General features: G+C 56.4%; 5 protein-coding genes across 5 annotated transcripts; 2 read left to right on the top strand and 3 right to left on the bottom strand.

Moving 5' to 3' along the window:
• Positions 1-866: 866 nt before the first annotated feature.
• BGZ61DRAFT_417223 (uncharacterized protein) lies at positions 867-3,552 on the top strand (the record flags this gene model as incomplete). The annotated part of the gene is made up of 3 exons (XM_046243403.1): positions 867-1,077; positions 1,565-1,771; positions 1,827-3,552. 3 exons carry the CDS (start codon positions 867-869, stop codon positions 3,200-3,202), a joined length of 1,794 nt encoding a protein of 597 aa, XP_046105829.1. The 3' UTR covers positions 3,203-3,552.
• Positions 3,553-3,927: 375 nt separating this feature from the next.
• On the bottom strand, positions 3,928-6,134 carry BGZ61DRAFT_448553 (uncharacterized protein). Its single transcript, XM_046245494.1, has 5 exons — positions 5,734-6,134; positions 5,276-5,683; positions 5,156-5,210; positions 4,877-5,100; positions 3,928-4,823 (listed from the first exon to the last, which is right to left on the bottom strand). The coding sequence occupies exons 1-5, from the start codon at positions 5,762-5,764 to the stop codon at positions 4,084-4,086; spliced, it is 1,458 nt and encodes a 485-aa protein (XP_046105828.1). The 5' UTR covers positions 5,765-6,134; the 3' UTR covers positions 3,928-4,083.
• Positions 6,135-6,145: 11 nt separating this feature from the next.
• On the bottom strand, positions 6,146-9,993 carry BGZ61DRAFT_448550 (uncharacterized protein). Its single transcript, XM_046245493.1, has 3 exons — positions 9,397-9,993; positions 6,423-8,754; positions 6,146-6,367 (listed from the first exon to the last, which is right to left on the bottom strand). Exons 1-3 carry the CDS (start codon positions 9,781-9,783, stop codon positions 6,321-6,323), a joined length of 2,766 nt encoding a protein of 921 aa, XP_046105827.1. The 5' UTR covers positions 9,784-9,993; the 3' UTR covers positions 6,146-6,320.
• A 1,429-nt stretch (positions 9,994-11,422) lies between these two features.
• On the top strand, positions 11,423-12,156 carry BGZ61DRAFT_207082 (uncharacterized protein). Its single transcript, XM_046237971.1, has 2 exons — positions 11,423-11,621; positions 11,693-12,156. The coding sequence occupies exons 1-2, from the start codon at positions 11,465-11,467 to the stop codon at positions 12,049-12,051; spliced, it is 516 nt and encodes a 171-aa protein (XP_046105826.1). The 5' UTR covers positions 11,423-11,464; the 3' UTR covers positions 12,052-12,156.
• A 5,307-nt stretch (positions 12,157-17,463) lies between these two features.
• Positions 17,464-18,307, bottom strand: BGZ61DRAFT_207027 (uncharacterized protein). The gene has a single exon (XM_046237970.1). It carries the CDS (start codon positions 18,139-18,141, stop codon positions 17,689-17,691), a length of 453 nt encoding a protein of 150 aa, XP_046105825.1. The 5' UTR covers positions 18,142-18,307; the 3' UTR covers positions 17,464-17,688.
• Between the last annotated feature and the right edge of the window lie 358 nt (positions 18,308-18,665).

Raw genomic sequence — 18,665 nt, 5'->3', positions numbered from 1 at the left:
TGAGTCGTCAACGCGAGGGTTGGATCGCGGGATACTTTGTACATACATATATCATGCGTCTACGTGACTCGGTACTTGGTGTCGCATCGCATCGGCAGTGAATCGAATCACCTGACTGGGTGGGTAGCAGCAGCAACAGCAGCGACTCGCGCATGCCTGTTCTGTCTCCGTCGCTGGCCGTCTCTGGCCAAGGAACGTGGAAGGTGGAAGGTGGGAACAGCCCTCCCCACAAGAGAAGGAGCCACCCACTGTCTCCATGACTCGGTCACGACCTGGCACCAGCGGGCTTTATGAGTCAACGCTCCCCCTCCCATAGGCTCGCATCGTCCTTGTCCACTTTTCGCCAAATCGCATCCTGGATTTTCTGGTTCCCGCGCTGGTCTCTTCGGGGGGACTCTGGCAGACTGGCTCTGGACGGACGAGTTTTCGTACGACCCAAACGACCGACGCCGAACCGCACACTACGCTTGACCGGTTGAGCGACCGCCCACACCCCACAGGCCTGCGGCAGCGAGCGGACAGCACCAGCAGAGCGCAGCGCAGGAGAGGATCCCGCTGGAGGAGGAGGGGAGGAAGCGGAACGAGCTAGAACGAGGCGCTGGACAGGCCGAGCTGAGAGAGACAAGGGGGCAACCAGCCTAGCAGCAATCTGGACGGTGGACGCACGACACCCACACACTCACTCCCACACGCGCGCAACAGAGGCCCACCCAACCACGGCCGACGCGCCGCCCGTACTCTCACCCACCCTCTCTCCACCCTCTCCGGCCTCCGGGCAGCAGCCCGCCCCGTCGCCGATGAGCACCGGAGCCGACTCTCCCGCGGCCGCTGCCTTCGGGGCGGACGACGGCGGCGCGGGCTCCAGCATGGTCGACAGCCCTGCCCCGCCCACTCCCGGCGGCGGCTACGACGACACGGCCTCGCGCTCCGGCACCAAGCGCGATGCCACGGATGCGCCCACCCCCGGCGGCGACGACTCCGCCGGGGGAGGAGCCCGCAAGAAGAAGAAGACGGGCCCGGGCAGTCGCGGCGTTGCGAACTTGACCCCCGAGCAGCTGGCCAAGAAGCGGGCTAACGGTATGTGCTCCCCTTTTTGCTCTCTCTTTTGCTCCTCCTGTGCCTCCCCCGAATGGTATGGCAGGCAGTCTTGTTATCTATCAAAATCTAAGTCTTGCTATTTGGATCCTCTTCTTCCTTTTTTTTTCTCCCCACGATTTCTGTCATCTATCATGCATGACATGGGGCCTTATGGTGGAGATGGGCTTGGTCATATATCACGGACAACTACGCCTCACAAAGACATCCTTGTCGTCTTGATATGCTGTGGTGGGCTTGCTAGTTCTTGGTTCGGCTTGATTTGATGACTTTGTCTCGTCCCTCCTTGGCATATTTGTCACACCTCGCATTCCTTCCTTGCTCTATCATCGCTCTCTCCAACAGCCTGCCTGCCCTTGTCTGCCATTAGCTGCCCGTATTAAACCTCTGCCTACTCCGCCCCTATCGGCCTACACAAAGCAACAACCCTCGGACTACAAAACACTCATCACTGACTGACACTCCCCAGACCGCGAGGCCCAGCGCGCCATCCGCGAACGCACTAAGAACCAAATCGAGGCTCTTGAGCGCCGCATCCACGAGCTCACGAGCCAGCAGCCCTACCAGGAACTGCAGGCCATCCTTCGTGCCAAGGAGGCCGTCGAGCAGGAAAATGCCGATATCAAACGCCGCCTCGCTGGCATTGTCGCCATGCTCCAGCCCCTCATTGGACAAGGTGAGTCCAGTTTATTATCCGCCATGACATTTCGTAGTTAATCAAGGAACCACAGCCGCCATTGAGCAAGCATACATCTCGCCAGGCCAGACATATGCTCCTCCCGTACATAATAATCAAGGCCCCCTAGGCGTCCACGGCAACCATAACAACGGTGCCGTCTCAACGCCCGGCAGCGTCCCCTCGCCTCCAGGCCATGACCCTTCCTCTCATCTACACCAGCAGCAGCACTGGCAACCACAGCACCCTGGTGCCGGAAACGGTGTAGGTCCCGATGCTCAAGTAAATACACAGTTGGTCCAGCAAAGGAACGACCTGCGTCATGGACTAGATCTCGGACCGGAACGTCTGGGCCTGGACTTTTTGCTTGACCCCACGCAGCGTGTCAACCGGATCCAGAACGGACTCAACAGTGCCCAAGATACGCCGTCGTTTCACCACATGCCAATGAAGCATGACTGGACGGGCGTCTCATCCGAACGCGCCTTGCATAATCGGTCCGCTAGCTGGGAATCTCAGGGGAGGCCCTTTCAGCAAGGATCTGAGCAGCTCCAACCTCAACAACATCAAAATCACCACCAACAACACCAATACGCTCAGAACCAACAGAATACTCTTCCTACCGGCCCCGAAAGCGTGTGCTCCGGCCCGAGCCCGGGGCCAAGTGTCTGTACTCCCGGCGGCCCCATCTCTACTCCCGGCCCCATGCCGCCCCGGCCTGACCTTGGCATGACCGACTATTCGGCCCCGATCAAGAACTGCGCGCCAACGTGCCCGCTTGATTCCCTCCTCCTCGACTTCCTTAGTGAACGCCGCCAGCGTGCTGCCGATGGTCTGTCCGTCCATGAAGTCGTTGGGCCACGCTATCCCTCGGTGTCCTCCCTCCTCAACCCTGCTCAGAGCGTCTTCAGTCACCCGCTCTCCAAGGTCTTCACCGACATCCTCTCCACATTTCCAGATATATCAAACCTACCCGAGCGGGTTGCCGTCCTCTATATCATGTTTCTCATCATGCGCTGGCAAATATCGCCAACCCAAGACAACTATGAGCGCCTGCCCGAGTGGGTCGCACCATCTCCCGCACAGCTCAACACGCCTCATCCAGCTTGGGTTGATCATGTACCGTTCCCTCGCATGCGTGAGCGTATCGTCCGCGAGTATAATCCGGCGGTCTACCCGTTCGATAACTTCTTCATTCCTTTCACAACTACTCTAACTCTGTCGTGGCCATACGAAGACACCGACACGCTGCTGCAGAATCCAGACGGCGACGAGCTCATGATCAATCCAGTCTTTGAGCGTCACCTACGCAACCTCGACAACTGGAAGCTCGGAAATGCCTTCGCCAAGGCCTTTCCCACACTGCTCGATACCTTTAACCTGGACTCTCGGCCCCCAGCGTCAGCGCCAGGGTCGGTGGGTAGCCGGTAACATGGGTTCTAATTTTGTATTTCCTTTGCGGCCATTCATAAACAGGGCTGTTCATGAATCTTGCATTTCCAAGGCTTTTGGACAAAATCAACGAGGGGGTGTATGGGATCATACGGCGTCATATGGATAGTACGGGCGTTAAAGGAGGGATAGCCGGCCCGCTTCACCAATTTGTCTTTTTAACAATTAACAACGGGCTCATCGGGTGGGAGGTTTGCATCTTTAGCAGGGAGGTTCACCTGATACCAGCGATCATTCATAGATAAATGCCATTTTGGGCATAGATACTCTATACTTTATGCTGTGTCATCCTACTCGTTGCTTCATAGTGAGCCACAGGTAACCATTTCTCGAGTGAGGTGCCGCATGTGTACATCGTGTTTTACAAGGGACTCTCGGTGCCAAACAATAGCGCCGCCTTTAATATCTTATACAGCGCCATGTCGAATATGACGGATTGATGCTTTCTGGGACGATCCGTATTTGTCCCTTAAACATATAAACATATAAATATCTGGCAGACGATGACAGACACGAAGACTGCATGCCGATTGATTCAAGACCAATATGTATAATGGCTTCAGAAATTTGTATTCGGCTTTTAAATACTGTCAAGGGTGTGTGGTCGCTCACACATCCCCTTCCTCTTCGCCCTACCGAGTCAATCGTACGGACCTTTGGTGACCTCTTTAAAGTAGAGATATGGTTGTAACAGCTAGGCAAAGTATTCTCAAAAAATCTTATTATCATAATGCCTTTCATAAATTCGTTACATATGCAAGTGTAAGAGCGTTCTGATTGCCAAACCAACATCTCCTCCTTTTGTCGGGGTATCTTCATCACCAAGTCCATGACTTCTAAACAATCAAATCCATCCCAGTTCAGGCTTCATCCTCCAAATCAGCAGCGCCAAATGAAAACTTGCGCAATGATGGCCCCTCGCCAACAAACAGGCTCGGTAGTCGCTCGCGTGGCATCGTCTGGAACATAAGCGCCTTGAGGGGTGTGTTTGAGCGCAGAGAATCCACCGCCGGATTCTGTAGCCGGCGGCCGGAGCTGAGGGAGAAGAGTCGAACAATCCCGTTATCCTGGGCGGCAGCCACGACACCGAGGCGAGGATTCACGTCCCAGCCAATGTGGAAGTGGGCTTCGTTCCGGTGGTCCGGGAATGTGAGCAGCGGTAGAGCGCCGTTAGGTCGGCGGTTAAGGAACCTCATGTCATATAAAGCCATAGAGTTTTGCAGGCCCGCAACAAGGACGTGGTTGGGATTAACGCTGCGCAGGTGGGCGACAGAGCTAGCGTGCTTGGTGAATGACCACTGTGCTTCTGGAGCGCGGAGATCAGAGACCCAGAGGCGCGGTTGGCGTCCGCCAGCCAGCAGAATGTTATGATTGCCTTCCTGAAAATCTTGGGCGAATATCTCCTGCGGGACGTGCATGCCCTTTGGCGTATTCTGGGGCGCTATCCACGACATAGTCTCGTTGGACCGCACCTGCAGGAGGCCGCTATTGGTGCCAATAACACAGACGAGATCCGACGATGGAGGTGCGGGCGTGCTACCATGCACTAGCCACTCGTCACGTCGTCCGTGGCGGATGGATAATCTCTGGTAATGGTTTGCTTCGTAGAGTTAGCGATGCATTCCGGAGGCTGTGCTTTCAGTGACAACATACTCTCTCCGAGCTGCCAGTTTGGTTTGCTTAGGTCCTCTGGGTCCGATAGGGGAGGCGAGAAGAAGTACAACCCGCAGCTATCGTCAGGCTCGCGAGACGTCAAGAGAATTTTGTGCGAAGGGCTGTGGTACTTGATGGAGGACACCTGTGGACACCGCACCATCTCTGTGCGGAAAGACAAGACCCTCCCGGATGCAATGGGGGCATCTCGAGAGAAGTGAATGCTTGGAATAGTTAGTGAAGGGTTAATCCAGCGTTCATAAAATGCTGTAAACATACTTGTCGTTTTCGTCCGTGGGGATATGGCTTCCAACCAGAGTCTCTTCATCCAAGGCTAAAGACAAGGCAGTCGGTCAGTTCAAGTCCATCTCATCGCGGAGAGTTGCATCCTGCACTCACTAGCATATGCTACCCCCAGTCCCGTCTTTGTATCCTCTCCATTAACATAGAAGCACGGCATGTTTGGATATCTCGCTCTTGCAAAACTCGGCGCGAACGATACACTTCCCTTGGCCACCACGCCGCGGGCCCATGCCTCGGCTTTGAGATCTCCATTCTCGGCTCGGCCTCGTCCGCGTTCCGCCACACGGCCTAGCCCAAACTCCCTAGCAAGGAGTCCTCCGTGCACAGCATCACGATTGATGAGATGCCGCTTGATGTGGTTCCTCACCAGGTGCGCCCGCTTCTTTGCCGCCTGAAGTGTTTTGTCCTGGATCTTGCGCCGCTTGACAGCATCTGAAGAATACACCGCGTTGGCGGGGGCCGCATGTGACTTCTGGATCTTGAAATACTTCTTCTTCTCCGAGTCTTTTCTATCGTTAGACCGTCCATGAGCAACGCCAACCCAAGATTCATACCGTAATAGTAACCTGGAATTTCAGGATTCATTGTGAGACCGCAACAGCGCCCGGCTAGGGACAAATAAATTAGAGTCGAGAGAAAGATGTGCAAGCTAAATCAGCCATGAACCTCAGTAACTTGGTACGTAATCAGTGATTACTTTTCCCATGGTTCTTCTCGTCACCCTTGTAAGGTTCAGCAGCAGCCAGCAAGCAATCATGATTTGACATCGAGTTGGAAATGGCACATGGCACGTGACATGAAAACTTTACGCCTCAACTCCAGGAAGCAACATGCTTGAGCACCAAGAAAGTACACAATAGCATGGCGATTTCTCATGAGTGCGTCAAGTACATCATCGTGGGAATTTAATTAGTTCGACATCACATCGGGAACATTCAACAATCACAGTTATTATCGCAACTAGTGTATTTTATTTTACTTTATTCATTAGTCTAGAAGACGATATCTAGGGGTATGAAAAGCTTCCTCCTCATCCACTCCAGAAGTGTCGGTACGCGGGTATGAGCAGTACAGTGCAAATTTAGAACAAGCGAAGGTGAAAAGTCCGGCCGATGGTTTTCCGGATATATGCCATCTTTATTTACTGAGACTTCTCGTGCTGGGTAGAGACGCGCTGGAGAGAGACAACTGCAAAGATTGTTAGTCGGTTGAATGGTGTCAGAAAGAATGAAGAGTAACTTACCGAAGTCCTCGAGGGATCGCTGCTTCTGGTCCTTCTTGGCGGACTTGCCGTGCATCAGGTTGTCGAAGCCGGTGCTGCCCTGCATGAAGTAGTAGAGACCACCCATGATAGAGAAGATACCGAAGGAGAAGATCCAGATACGGACAACGGCGACAATGCTGGTGCGCTGGCCGTGCATGAACCATCCGAAGATACAGAACAGGGTAGCGAGGATATCGACCAAGAGAATGGCACCAGTGAGCTGCCACGAGGGGATGGAAGACCAGAAAGGACCGTTGGCACGAGTGATGAAGATGAGCCAGTTCTCAGTGAGGGAGATCTCGAGGAAGAGAACCTCATCGATGTTACCGAAGTTCTGGACGATACCGCCGTCCTCAGAACCGACGTACATGGTGGTGAGAGCAATCCAGGTACCGATAGCCAGGACAACACCGAGGCAGACGGACATTCCCCAGAGCTTGGGCAGGTTCCACTTGACGGGGGTCTGAGAGTAAGGAGCGTTATCGTAGGCAATGGCCAAGGTGGCGACATCGGCGAAAATAGCAATGAAGACGACCAGCTCAATGTTCAAGCTTCGGTTGAGGATAGCGATCCAGAGACCAAGGAAGATCTCCATGTGGAGGGACAGAGCGATACGGTAGACGACGTAGGCGTACATGCGGTGGAAAATCTGGCGAGAAGTCTTGAGGGCATCGATGATGGCACCGAGACCGGGAGCAAGGAAGACGATATCGGCGGCAGAGCGGGCGGCATCGGAAGCACCCTCGACAGCAATACCAGTATCGGACTTCTTCAGAGAGGGAGCATCGTTGACACCGTCACCGGTCATGGCAACAAGGTAACCACGCTGCTGGAGAATCTCGACGACGTTGTACTTGTGCTGGGGGAAAACCTCGGCGAAACCATCGGCAGCCTCAACGAAATCGTAAACCTCAGAACCGGGCATGTCACCACCGCCACCAAGACCGAGGCGCTCAGCGTTGTAGACGTTGGTACCGAGACCGAGCTGGCGAGAGGTCTCACGGGCAATGCCGACGGCATCACCAGTAAGCATCTTGATGGACAAACCGAGAGTCTTGGCCTCGTTGATAGTGCGGGCAGTGTCGTGGCGGGGGGGATCAGAGCAGGGCATGATACCGAGAATCTCCCAGGCACCCTCACCACGCTTGCGGGCAACACCAAGGGATCGGAAACCACGGGTAGCAAACTCAGCGACGCAGTTCTTGTAGTCACGGTCGACATCCTCAGGGATGGGGTGGTCTTCCTCGACAGTCTTGAGAACGAAAAGAGGGGCACCCTTGACACAGGTGATGCGCTCACCCTGGGGAGACTCAACGAGGGCCTGGACCTTCTTGGAGACGGGATCGAAAGGCTGGAAGTCGATGACCTTGTACTTGGACAGAACGCTCTTGGCACGGGGGTAGAACTTGAGGGACTTGAGGAAAGCCTTGTCGATAGCGTCGATACCCTTCTTGTTGCGAGAAGCAGCCAGGCAGGCAGTGAGCATCAGGTCATCGGGCTCAACACCGGCGACAGTGTAGGGCTCAGCGAGAGACAGCTTGTTCTTGGTCAGGGTACCGGTCTTGTCAGAGCAGAGAATCTCAACACCAGCGAGGGACTCAATGGCGGAGAGCTTCTGGACGATAGCCTGCTTCTTGGCGAGATAGGCAGCACCGACAGCCATGGTGGTGGTGACGACAGCGGGAAGACCGACGGGGACACCGACAATGGTGATAGCGAGGGTGAATCGCAGAATGTCGACAATGCCGTTGGAGCGGTAGAAAGAAGAGACCCAGACAATCAGGAGAGTGGCAATGACAAGGACGAGCAGAATCGTACCAATGCCGTTGAGAACCTCGGTGAAGTGACCAGTACCACCAGCGGACTGGGAGACGAGGGCAGCAGCGCGACCGACGAAGGTGTTGTCACCAGTAGAGGTAACGACGACGAAGGCCTCACCACGCTTGACGGCGGAGGAAGCGTAGCAAGAGTCACCCTTGTGCTTGTCGACAGCGAGGGACTCACCGGTGATGGCGGACTGATCAACCTGGAGGAAAGCATCCTCAGTGACGATGCGACCATCAGCGGGGATAATGGTACCCTCGTCGACCTGGAGAATATCACCGGGAACGACCTCGGGGGCCTCAATCTCCTTCAGGGTACCGTCACGGAGAACAACAGCCTTGAGAGCAAGAGTCTTCTTGAGCTCCTCGACGATGGAACCAGCCTGATACTCCTGGATGAAACCGACACAGGCGTTGAGCAGGAGCAGAGCGCAAATGACACCGAAATCGACCCAATCCTCGAGACCAGCAGCCAGGACGGCAGCACCCTATGACACAATCGAGTTAGCTTATCTGTCCGAAAAAGAGGTCCAATTTCCGGTACATGGTTGCGAGCGTTCGAAGGTTTGCAGCCAGGGGACGCGATGGGACGCGATGAGGAGCCAGGGTTTCGAAACAGTGGGGCATCGCTAGAGCCGACTGGATCGCAGGCTCCACATCACGACAATCCCAATGCGACGACAGCGCAGCGCGGAAGCGATACGGTGCCGACCGTCATCGATTGCGCGAGGATGATGTGAATGAGCTGGGATGGGAATGGGCATGGGATGTGGGGGGCGAGGATTAGTGGGTGGAGCCACCCACACCACCCCGAGCTTGTGTGGAACTCAGGTGGGTCTGCCAATCTGCGCCAAAAACGCGCAAAGAAAAAATTGGACAATGGTATGCCGGTCCTGAGCGGGCAATCAAAACATGGCGCCGTGTAAGCCCCAGACGGAGCAGGCGATGCCGAGCCATTGAGAGCCGCACCAGGGGCCAGATACCATTGGGCGGGTGAAAGTTGATGTGATGGGATGTGACGGGGAAGCGAAGGCCGTTGCGAGCAAGCGAGCGGCCAATTGCTTGCGTGGGCATGGGGGAAAAGGGAATGTGGAGCTGGGGCTGCTAGCTGGGCGTTTGTATCAACTTACCTCCATGACGAACTGGATAGGACCGATGAAGAAACCGAGGAACTTGAGAATAAGGTTCTCCTTCTCCTCCTTCATCTGGTTGAGACCGTACTTGCGGCGACGGGCAACAACCTCGGACTCGGTCAGACCAACGCGGCTGTCGGTCTGGAGCATGTCCTCGGGGACAACACGTCCACCTCCGGGCTGAACCTCCTCCTCTTCATCGTCTTGATGACCATCCTCAGACTCGAGGTCCTCGATCAAGGCATCAATATCCTCTTCCTCGTCATCGTCGGCGGGGGCGGGGGCCTTGGCCGGAGGAGGAGCCTGTCCTCGCTTCTCGTCGAAGCCGCCGGTCTCAATGTTGGTCGTCAGCGCCGGGGCGCCGGCAACCTTCTCTTCCGCCATTGTTGGTAGGGAGGAGAGGGAGATGACGCAAAGGCGTTGTAGGTAAAAGAGACGAAGTCTTTAGGGGACCCGCGGGCGTGTGCAGCAGTAAGAGTATACAAGTGGTGGTTTTGCTGCAAAGAGAAGAAAGGACAAGACGATTGAGGTTGAGTGGAGAGGGGGGAAGTGTCGAGCACCGCACGAAGGTAGGACGCTTATAGTTGAAGCATTCGTGGGTGAGGAGAAAGGAAAGAAGAAAGAGGTTCCTGAGATGGGCGAGAGCTTCTATTTCAATGGCGCGCACTGAAGCCTACCTTACAGGCGACCTTGCCGGACATGCCCCGTGCGAACCCTCGTCGGCCCTGGATGGACAGGCGGGTCCTCCTCAGGCCGCTCGCAGTCGCTGACTGGCCCACCCACTCACTCACTTTGCTCTCTCACTCTCATCACTCAGGACTCATGGACACCTCCAAGTGGATACTCCGTGGACCCGTTTGTCCCCATGCCATGCCCCCCAGGTCCCAGGTCCCAATTGTCCCAAGGTACGGCCGGGAAGGGTGAAGGTACGAGGGTGTACGAGCGAGTGCGGCTACTGTACGAATTGGGTTGGCCCCACGGCCCTGCCGGTTGCGAGCAAGTCACTCACTCACTCGCTGGCTCCGTTTGTCACTCTCTCATTCCCTTCCTTGCTCGCCCGTTCGCACGCAACGCCCATGCCATGCCCTCGCCGCTCGCCGCTCTCTCTCTCGCTCTCGCGCCCTTTTGCTCCCGGTCTTGGTCGAGCGCAATCTTGGCCGTTGCCGACCACAGCATCGCAGCACTGTGCAACAAACACCTCACCCACTTTGATGGTCAATGCAGAAACACCCCGTCGCCAGCAGCCTGTCACCCCCCCAACTACATGCGCAGAAAAACCAAACAAGTGACTGACAGCAGTACGCCCTCGACGCACAGCAGATGCTTCTCTGAGACCGTGGAAAACCAAAGTCAACCAAAGGTCAACTCAAAGTTGAACCAAGTGACTAGCCCACCCGGGAACCACAGACACTCGTAGCCAGCCCCGAACCAAGGCGCCCGCGATGCTGCAGTGGCGGCGACACTACCGTAAGTCGCCGCAAGTCGCCGCAACGAAGACGAGCTCCTCGACGACCACCGTCACCAAAACAACAAATAACAACAGGAAACCGCATCCAACGGCAGTATCAGCGACCAGCCTACCGCCTACCCGCGCCCAGTAGCGTCGGCTGGACCACGGTCCACGCACGGGTGCTGTGGGCAATCGGCATGGGCGTGGGCGTGCCAGTCGCAGTTGGTCTGGCGTGGTCTTAGGAACCGTCGGTCGCTGCATCTGCAATAGGCCCGGCCTGCGACCCATCCATCGCCCTTGCCCCATGTCCGCGATGCCCACCATGTCCACACTTTTCCTCGGCCAGGTCCTTCCATGCAGGTGCAGGCGCACATTGCACAGTGCGTGGCGCCGCCCAGCGTGGGGAATGGAAACAAGACGGTAATCTCGCAACTGGTGTAAACACAGTGGACACAGGGCAGCTTGGAGCGGGCGACAAGTGAACAACACACCAGCGACGGCCAAGACTCGCAGCAACGAGGGGGACCCATCTGCAAACCCTTACTCCACCAAAACCCGGCCGAGGGTGTCTTTCTTGACCGTGTACCACCCTACAGTACTTCGTCGTCGTGGCTGATGGCTGACGAAGATGTCTATCTTTGCCGTCTCAAAAGTTCGCAGAAGCGACCAATGCCCCTGTCGCTCACTGCCTCTATCTGTTGTCCATTGCACTGCCAAGGCCGAGTTGGAGAAACAATGAAAAAAAAACATTCGCTCTGTCCTTCGCCCGTCGGTCGGTGATACCTCGCTGGCTTGGCTGGTCGTCACTTCAAACCCGCTATGAATATTGCTGATACAAGACAGTCCCGATTCATCCAATTGGGTCCCTCAAAGACACTCGTCATTCGTCCAAGGTCGTACCACACTGTGCATCTCCCGAATCCCGTCGTCTCCCGCCCTTGCAAATCGAGGAGCTTGGCCCTAACTTGGTGCTTCAAGCCTTGCTCTTTGTCTGTCCGTCCGCCTCTCCTGTCTACGTACCAAACAGCGCCCCACTGTTCCCGTGCCCTGTACGGAGTAGCCCTGGTACTTTGCTGTACGTCAGTGCTGCTGGTACAAGGGCCCTCGTCGGCGCTGAGGGATTTTCGGCCATGGCGCCCCCCAAGCTCCCACCCCAACTAATCCATGCTTCTATCTCTCAGGATGGTCGCGACTGGCGATAGGATGACGACACTGGGCGCCCAGGCTGGGCGGTCAGCAGGATTGCGACTGGCTGGCTGACCGGGACGGCGCTGTGGCGGCCACGTAGAGGGAACAAAGCCGGTACGTACAAGGACGAGGACGAAGACGGAGGCTTGTCAACTGGAAACGGTTCGTGGACGAGGCGAGCAGCGGACTTGGTTCGCCGAAAAGTCAGTCGCTCGGTATTGGCATGGACGCGGTCTCGACGCTTATCCACCGTATCCCAACAGTCACGCATGTACGTACAGAGACTCGACGGCAATGTTTCCGTCAACAATGCGAGCTATTTCCGACCAACGCCTCTAAATCGTTAATGAGCCACCTACGATCGGCAGCCTACCTGAATCAATTTCCCCCACGGGCCCGGGCAGGTCCTAGCCGATAACTTAGTGATAGCTTCAGTTTTTACAGGAGCTGATCGACACATTTCATTCAGCGCCCTCGGGACGAACGCGTGCGAGTACGACGATCAGACAGGCCAATTGGTTCCGTACTGAGTACAACAACTCTAAGGTTAATTTGATGTAAGTTATCTAGGTCGTAGACACGACCATAGCCGGGGAGCTGTGTCTCAATGCCGCGGACATCATCATTTCAGCCGCGATAGCAGCCTCTTTTCCTCGCCTGTATTTTTATCCCTCGCTACCTGGCTCTCCCTCGCCCGATGGCCTGTTATGACGAAGGGATTGTCGGAGGGTCCCAGAGGGTCAAAGGGTCTCATCGGTACCTGTCGTGCCTGCGGAGCCTTGACCGGATGCAGATTCGAAGTGTTAACTGGCTCTGAAGGTGCTGTCGATGGACCTGTCCAATCGCCTTATCGGCACCTGTTTCAACCATGCCAGCCTTGGCAGTCAAATCACGGTGTGGCACACAGTACAGCCGTGTCCTCCGGCGAGGTTGCAGTCTTGAATTTGCCTCGTCCTTTGATCTTTGCCCAGCATGGCCTGGCCTAGACCGTGCTGGCTTGTTTTGGGGTATCGGGGGTCCCTTGGGGGCTTTGGGGCTATCGAGGTGACACCGGCCGAGGGAACTCCAGGTCTCCATCCAACTCCTGGCGCATGAAGCGCCACGCTAGCGCCCTCGATCCAACCTGCGGGAGAATGCGGACGGTTGGAGAAATCAACAAACCCCCGGTTGGCGGCGCCAACACCAGCAGCGGCCTCGCCTGGCACTTAGCAAGTACGGTATTACACTCGTAAAGGGTTGTTGCACTAAATCGTGCTCAACCGTATCAGGGCCAGCGCCAAACGCCAGCTGCGACGCCAGGTTCAAGGCCAACTGCTACCAGGCGCGAGCTACTCCGTATGATGCGCCGCATTTGTGGATGGAGTGGGCACCGCCGCTGCACCAGTGCATGCAATTAGTCGCCGCGGTACGGGGAGACCACCTGGAATTCTTCTGGAAGCCGGTCGACTACAGTCGCCTCGCATCGCCGCGTCCACGCCGATTGCATGCCATGTAGGTGCCCGCCTTGCCGCTCCAAATTCCCCGTCTGTTGGCCCCCGATGGCGGCATCACGATGGCAATTGTCGCCTCCCACAGCGGTCAAGGCGCTCCAGGACCCCAGTCGCACAGCTTGACGAGCTCAAGCGGCCGAGGACAACCCTGTCGTGCCCCAGAGTCACCGGCGACGAGCACCAACAGGGCCTTGCTCGCCCTACGTCATTTGAATGGCCACTACGATCCTCCCCAACCCCCCGAAAGTTGCAGAGGTCCCAGCGTCCAAAGGTGAGACATGGGCCAATGACGGCGCTTGACCGTCCGATCCGCCTCGCCAACCGACCCTCGCCTCTGTGTCACATCGGGCTGGCCGTGGGGGGCTTGCTCGGTCTGGGCTCAAGTGGTGAAGAGGTTTTCTTGGCCCGCGGAGGCGAGTGACCGATGACGAGTGACAGCCATTCGTGGTTTGGTCCCCGCGTGTACTTCGGTGTGTCAACAGGCAAACCTAGGTAGACAAGCCCGGTCAGAGATTTTTTCCTCCGAGCTACCGGGTTCTAGTTTAGGTTGTCGATGGTCAAGCTGACGGAGGCAAGGCAAGTCCCTGAGTCGCTGGCTCGCCCCAAGTCGGACCTCGCGCAACCAACGACCGGCGACGGTAACCGGCGAAAGCGACCGCGACCGGCGACCGGCGACCGGCATTAGTGAACTCCGCGGCTTTGCGATACCCGTTGGACTTTTCCGTTGGTCTGTTTCTTGCCGCGCCTGTCGTTCAGTTGGCCTTGCTTTAGATCCCCATCCCGCAATTACTCGTGCCCATGCCCATGTCCCCAATCCAATCCCGCATTTTGCCCTGTTGTACGTACTGCGTACTGCGTACTGCAAAGGTGGTGAGTGGTCATGGCTGTGGACACAATGCCAGCACCTACACCTACGCCTGCGCTTACTTACATGCACACCCATGCCTTTATTTCACTCATCATGAATCCGACCTTCGCCGCGGCCGAACTTGGGCGATTCGGCACCGATGCTCACTTTCCGCTCTCGAGGCCGTAACGCTGATGGTAAGGGGGACGCAAAAAAAGACTCGCAATCTGTCGTGCCCACTCTTTGACCGACAGAACCGGGTCATCTGAGCTCAAGGGATATTTGCATGATGCACCAATATCAGGTGTATCGTGGAGCCTCTCGCCCCAGCTCTATGCACGGTGCTGGTCCTGTATCCACCGCACGGTTACTGTTCCCGACTGTGGATTGCCCTGCCGGTACGTTTATCTCACTTGTAGAATAGCTAGTACACTGATGCTGCTACTGCCACCATGTCATTGGGACAGCACCGCACTTACATGCGGCAGAGTGGGCGAGGCATTTCTTCAGCTCTTGCGTTGCGTTTTCCCCATCAATAACCCGGCGGCGGATCCGGGGTCGCCCGGGAGGCGCTGGTGCTAAGGGCCGGGGGGACGCACTGGTCGGTTGTGGAATTGGAATTGGCAACGGGGATTGGACATTGAAGTGCGGGAATTGGCGGCACTCTAGCCTCTTGATGCAGCAGCATGTACGTATAGCATCCATTCCTAGCATCGTGAGCATCAAGTGTGCATCCAACGACGACATGGATGACTTGACTCGTCTCTTGTCGCTGCACGAGCGCCATTGCGGGGGGGTTACAGTTGCAGTTGCCGCTGCAGTTACCAGTGGCACCCGCATTCGCACTTGCCAGCCCGCGACCTGCTCGTTGCTTGACACAGGCATGCCGGCCCTGGCGACTTCCTTCTACGGCAAACAGCTCGATGGGCCTTGACTTTCCAGGGATCTGCAGCTGGGGCTAGGCTGCAGCCGCCAATCCCTCATCCTAATTTTACCAATTTGACAGTCTCCAACTCAACTCGACTAGCAGCGAACGGAGCCACCATCGCGACGATTGCACTCCAGACCTTCTTGGCATGAGGCGCGATTGGATTGTCTTTGCAGGGGGTTTGTCATGACTGGTAAGGATCCCCAAGGGACGTGTCTGCCTTCCTTCTTGGTCCTGCGCTCCTGCGCCCCTGCGCTACCCACCGGTTGTCTAATAAGAATTTCCAAGAGTCTGGGCGTCGTGTTGCTCACTGCGCCATGAAAGCTTCGCCATCGCTCTTGGCTTGGCGTCGCCGGCGACAAGTGCGGTCGACATCAGGGGAGCAGAGTCATCTGAGTCAATAATTGAGGCTATGGTTAGAGGAGACGACGACGACAGCGACGACAGGGACAATGGCGAGCGAGTAATACGCGAGCGAGTATAACGTCATCTCCCGGGATATTCAAGCTCCGTCCTAAACAGCGATCCTCATAACAAACATGCTTCATCGCTGGCAAGCTGGCACCTGGCTACACATTTCACCGTCCGTGTGGCAATGTCGCTACACACTGATACATGCAGTATCCAAGTTGAAAGCTGTCATTTATCCCCTCACTCCAACTCCAAGCTTCCTTCAACCCCAACGAGCTCCAACAAGGCGCAAATCGAAATGCAGGGATTTGCAACCACCAACGCAGAGACCCGCCTAGCACCGATCTGAGCGATTTGGCTTGCACGCGACCACTCGGCACTCGTGGATTCTCCTTCCTGCGTGCTTGGGGCCTTGACCAAATCCACTTGATCACTCCAGGCGGAGCCGCGAAGACGGCCGCCCCTTGGATGGATCTTGCCGCTGCTGCTGTTGCTGTCCACTTTGGGACATGGGGCGACTTTGCTTGACATGCTCATGTCGCTGACCCTGCTGTCGAGCTTGACTGGAGTCGTCAACATCCTTCGCGTGAACCGGCGCTCTGGCCACAAGATGGGACGGCCGTCGTCTTGCCGGTCGGCCCAAAAGCAGGCTCCGTTTACGATGTCCACTTCAGTTTCGGTTTTTTTTTTTTTTTTTTTTTTTTTCTAGCTCACGAACTTGCCGCCACTGGCCGGTCCCTGTTGGTGCTCGCGACTCGAGGTTTCCACCACCGTCCAGGCCTCGGTCTACCACGTTAGGACCCGCGCCCCATCGTATCGCTTCTCGGACATTACATCCCCCAGGCAATAAACCGGCCCCAGACCGGCTCCAGGCGCGCCTTTTGTTTTCTTTTACGTGTCCATTGGATTATGATTACAACCCACTCGTTATCACTTGTCAATCAAACCATCTGTGTCTGGTCGCTTAGTTGCACCATTATGATCCATCTGCAAGCCGGTAATGATGCCTCCCATGATGCTCATTCCCCGTCACCCATCCTATCTATCCGGATGTGCCGTCATTCCCGAAACACTCGGTTTCTCGCTCCAAGCCACTGGCAGATGATGTCACAACCGGAGTGGGCTGGCGCTTGAGGCGTTGAATTGACAAAGATGGCTGCCGTGACATCGGCATGTTATGTCCGTACCTGAAACAAAGTGCATCGGCTTCGGCACCGTGGGCTCCAGGCCCATTGGTTGTCTAGACCCTCAATGTTGCTGATATCGTCTACTTGGGTTGCCTTTTTGGGCATTGCGCGCTTTTGCCCATCCGTCAACGTCTCTACCTGCTCTCTGGCTCTCGGTTTCATCGTCACTCTGTCCGGTTCAGCGTCTCTCCCGACAACCGGCGCATCATCTGGCTTGAGAAACTAGGGATTTTTCCCCCGGAGCGCGGGTAACCCTCGCATTGCAAGGCAATTGTGCCAAGGTGTTATTTTGCCGCCCTGACTCGAGTGGTTGGACGCCACGTCCTGGGCGTGGACGACGGTGTACCTGGACTTGGAAGGTACGGAGTACGAATTACGCGGATTAATGAAAAGACGGCCCTTTGGCGGTCAGTTAACGTTGCGGGTTTGGAAGGCTCTAGATAGGAGCCAAGCTCCCAAAACGTTGGACCCTGGGCCGGGTGCGAAATTTGGGTCCCGGACATGGGACATCCGACCGTGTAAGAGGACCCTGCATCCAAACAGGTAATTCACTCATACAAAACTGACGGGGGTCGGCGAACAGTGGATTCAATGGATTGGCGGCTGGGCAGGTCTCCCCGCTGTAAGCTACGTGTGTCCAGCTGTCCACGGTACCTGGCTCACAAAGGCCTCACTCGTCCAGGCTGTCCAGCCGCCGTAGCGGTCAGCTCCTACTCTGCTGAATCGGCTATCTCGGTATGCCAACGTATGCCTCCAAGCGGTCAAGACCAGGCATGAGATGACATGAATCAGGTCAGCCATTGACTATCATGCGGCTGGGTTTTGATGGAGAATAAACGCCAATTTACGTATGGAAAATGCACCCCAGCCCAGCAGCTCTCATCGCCGCAAGCCCGTCGCCACCCTCGTCGACCTTCTTGTCCTACCCCAGGTCTTGGCCGCAGTGCTATCCCCTGCCCCCCAGATGGAGAATCATGGAGACGACCAAGAGTGTCCAGGTTGCCAGCTTTCCGCGCCCGCCGCCACCCCAATGCCCAGACTGCGATTGTGACGGTGAGAGCGCCAGTCTCGGCTTCCGTCCCTCCGGTCACGCCAAGAGCTGTGAAGCGAGGAACGACCGGTTGATGAAACATCTTTGCCTCGGTCGTGAACAACCACACAGACGCAACCCTCGCTCCCAGCCTGCAGCGAGCCACATGAGCCATCATCGCCATCCGGTCGATGCAGCCTGCGGGCGTCATGCCACGAGGCACAACCCCAGCCCAGTTGCATGAGAGGTCTTGTGCAGCTTGCCGGACGACCGGCGGGCCGCCTATCGTCCTGTGGGGTTGCCGCCCTATAGCGCGCGCGGGTTGGGTGAGCGAGTGAACGATCGAGTTTTTGCCTCCGTTGGTCTCGATTCTGACAGACTTGATGGCGACAAGTGAGTGTAGCAGACAGCTCTCCGATATCCAGGGTGGTTGGGGCGGCTGGATGCGGATAGAAGGGCCTGTGGAGGACGCAATGCGCCCCTGCTTACCTCGCCTTGCTTGGCCGTCAGTTGCTACACTTTGCTTTACCTCCTCTTTTCTCTATGCCCTTATCTCGGGGGCGTCCTTCTGCCATTGTCCTCGCGTGGCAAACCTTCCACTCTGTCCCCTGGCGGCGTAATCTGCCATACCTTCGATTCAGAGCTTGTGTTTGTGTTGCGCCGTGCGATGTAACGGTCCCCGGATTCAACGTCTCAGCCCCCTTTCGTGTCGATGGTACGCGACTGTCTCCCTGC

The sequence above is a fragment of the Ilyonectria robusta genome (genome assembly GCF_021365365.1).
Source record: "Ilyonectria robusta strain PMI_751 chromosome Unknown BGZ61scaffold_7, whole genome shotgun sequence".
Lineage (NCBI taxonomy): Eukaryota > Fungi > Ascomycota > Sordariomycetes > Hypocreales > Nectriaceae > Ilyonectria > Ilyonectria robusta.
This window is presented reverse-complemented; position numbering and strand designations above follow the sequence as displayed.